Source organism: Drosophila miranda, chromosome XR (assembly GCF_003369915.1).
Source record: "Drosophila miranda strain MSH22 chromosome XR, D.miranda_PacBio2.1, whole genome shotgun sequence".
In the NCBI taxonomy this organism is placed as follows: domain Eukaryota; kingdom Metazoa; phylum Arthropoda; class Insecta; order Diptera; family Drosophilidae; genus Drosophila; species Drosophila miranda.
Window position 1 is genome coordinate 13,964,567 of NC_046674.1, and position 2,999 is coordinate 13,967,565.

The 2,999-nt window shown below is 51.2% G+C and overlaps 1 protein-coding gene across 1 annotated transcript; it reads left to right on the forward strand.

Moving 5' to 3' along the window:
* The first annotated feature begins 310 nt into the window (after positions 1-310).
* LOC108150756 (mitochondrial dicarboxylate carrier) lies at positions 311-1,866 on the forward strand. The gene is made up of 4 exons (XM_017279050.2): positions 311-768; positions 830-1,070; positions 1,146-1,278; positions 1,340-1,866. Exons 1-4 carry the CDS (start codon positions 546-548, stop codon positions 1,661-1,663), a joined length of 921 nt encoding a protein of 306 aa, XP_017134539.1. The 5' UTR covers positions 311-545; the 3' UTR covers positions 1,664-1,866.
* The last annotated feature ends 1,133 nt before the right edge of the window (positions 1,867-2,999 follow it).

A 2,999-nucleotide genomic window follows, 5' to 3' on the forward strand; every position in this document is an offset into this window, starting at 1 on the left:
TTATCACAAGTGTGGACGATCGGAGGGGGTAGATACGGGTAGTTTCGGCAGGAGTCGGTCGAACATGAGGGATCAGGGCAAAGAATGTTGGCATCACCTGATCGCAGACCGCCTAGAGTGACCTCCAGGCCATGAAAGACAAGCCTCTGAAGGGTCCTGGTCCAGCCCACACATCCCGCCGTAGTCCACACCCGCCTTGGGCAGGAAGCTGTAGGCTAAGGGCCGTAAAGCTCCATCGTATAGGGGCAAGGCGGGGCTTAGAATGCCAGTATTTGTACGGTTTACCATCCTTTTTGATGGCCAAACGGAGAAACTTCTCGGGGTCGAGGGGGCCGGCAAGCCGCGGACATAACCTGCAATAACCCACATCTTCGAACCTCCAGCAGAAAGTATCGCAAGTTTGACTGCCAAATGAAAGCAATCGATACTTTTGCCATTCCCCCATTTAACATTTTTGGTATCGATATATGAAAAGTCATCACCGTAATCGTCAGTGTCATTGTCAAGCGAGAAAATTTACAAAAATTTTGTAAGCTATTCCCAAAATGGACAAAAATCTCGGTGAGCAGTGTCGCACAACGCATAAAATCGCTTACAAAAAACCCACGGAGAAGCCGGAGCTGCGCGCTCGCTGCTGGTCCGCCGGTGTGGCCTCAACGATCGTGGCATGTGTGGTGGCGCCCGTGGACCTTGTGAAAACTCACATGCAGACCCAAAAGAATAAGAAGGGCATGCTGCAAACGGCTAGGAAGGTGATGCGACTGCGAGGTAAGCGAGGAGCTACGCGAATTGCGCTACGCCGACTAATTATTCTGTGATTCCGGGACAGGGCCTTTGGGATTTTACAATGGCTTCTCGGCGGCTGCCGTGCGCCAGATGACCAGCACAAATATCCGTTTCGGGATATACGAGGTGGGCCGCCATGCAGACGTCGTGCCCAACAGCAATCTGGCCAAGCTGGGACTGTCGGGCTTTGCCGGAGCCGCGGCCTCGGTCTGCGGCATACCCATGGATCTGATCAATGTCCGGATGCAGAACGACATGAAGCTACCTCACGGAGCGCGCCGAAAGTAGCCTCTAGCATTTCGTTTGGCCTGTGAGCAGCGACAATCTCATCGATTTCTCCCCCCCCCACCCGATCCTAGCTATAGGAACATCGTCGATGCCTTCGTTCGAATTTCCAGGGAGGAGGGCTGGCGGGCCCTATACACCGGTGGCACTTCGGCGGTCCTCAAGGCCGCGGTGAACACCTGTGGCCAGATAGGGCTGTACGATATTGTGAGTACCTCGGATATGAGACAGCGGACAGACTGATCAGCCTTCTCCCCCCAATGCCAAGGTCAAGACCAAGTTGAGCACACGATTCGGCATGAAAGATGACATCGTTCTGCACTTTGATAGCTCTCTAATATCCTCGATCTTCTCCACGGTCATCTCGCATCCGTTCGACGTTCTCAAAACGCTTATGATGAACGCTCGACCCGGGCAATTCCCCAGCATTTCGCATGCCCTGAAGCACATGATGAGGTTTGGCAAGCTTGGACCATTTCGGGGGCTAGCACCGACCATGCTGCGCAAAGGACCTGCCACAATTTGCCTCCTCGTTTTCTACGAACAGCTGCGGCTGCGCTTTGGTTATGTGGACACCAAGAAGCGGGATTAAGGAGCACAATTTTGGGCATTTCATTGCAGTATTGTGGGGAGAACTTCAGCTCTTCAGCTTCGGTTACAGAAACAGAGAAACATAGACCCTGGGACCTAGTCCTGTAATTACAAATTGCTTAACACATCAAATCGAAACGTCTCCTTTTATCAATAAATTATTAAGGACTGCGAACAGTGATTCCCTTTTCCAGGCCAATTACAAAGAACGAGCCCTTGGAGCCTTTTCTGTCTCACATTTCCGGTTGCGAGTGTGGCGGCTACTGCTGCTTGCAAAATTACAGTAATTTTCGCTTTTGGCCAACGGTTTGCAAATTATGCGGCCGCCTACGTGTGGTTGCAACCGCCACTTAAGGCGTCACACGTGTGTCTGTGTGTGCGGGGCAATTATAAAGTCATCTTGACATAATCAAAAGTGACAATTACAGCCATTGAACAGGAAGACGGGCAGGAACACCGCCTAGGAACAAGCCTATGATTAGACCACTCTGGGGCTGGGGGTGGGGGTGGGGGTGGAGTCAATGCCGCATAGCGGGATATTATTGGTAATATCTGGGTTGCAACTGACAACATTAGGTGGCAGCAGTCACGCGTCATTAGCCCGGACGGCAGGTGGCAATCAACAGACAATGACAGTCCATCGCGAGAGAGAGAGAGAGAGGGGTAGAGAGGGCTAGAGAGCCTATGAGAGGGTGTCGGGAACTGTGAGAACTGTTTGCAGTGCCGATCGATCTTCTCGCTGGGGTCCTACCTGCCAAATGTTTGGATAAGCCAAAGACAGGAGTCACATCCAGATCCAGATCCAGATCCAGAGATGATGAATGATGATGGCTCGACGAGAGACTTTCCTGACACTAATCCGGGCCGGAGAGAGCATCAACAACGTGGCAAGGGGAAAAAAATTGATATGCAAATTTGTTTAAGCCTCAAACTAAACGTTAATTTTCTGTAAGCGGCTCTCGGCAAACAAGGGGAGGGAAAGGAAAAGCCTTTCCCCAGATACTTTCAACATTGTAATACCTCAATAATCTTACGGGGACACACCTCTCTCACACTCGCACAGGCAGACAGACAGTTATAAATCTCATTAAAAGGTTATTGACTCGCACGGGCCCAGGCCCAGGCACAGGCACCAGGATTAACAAGCCGGAGAGAGGGGCCAGGACACACAAAAAAAAAAAACACACAGAGAAGAGTAGAGTATAAGCGCAGACCAGGCCCAGGCCCAGCCCCCGAGACCCTTTTTCAGCTCGGCTAAATTTTCTTTCTTTTTACGCTTCAATTAATACAAAAGTGTCTTCGTGGAGAGCGGTCGGTGGTACTTTCCCCTCTGACAA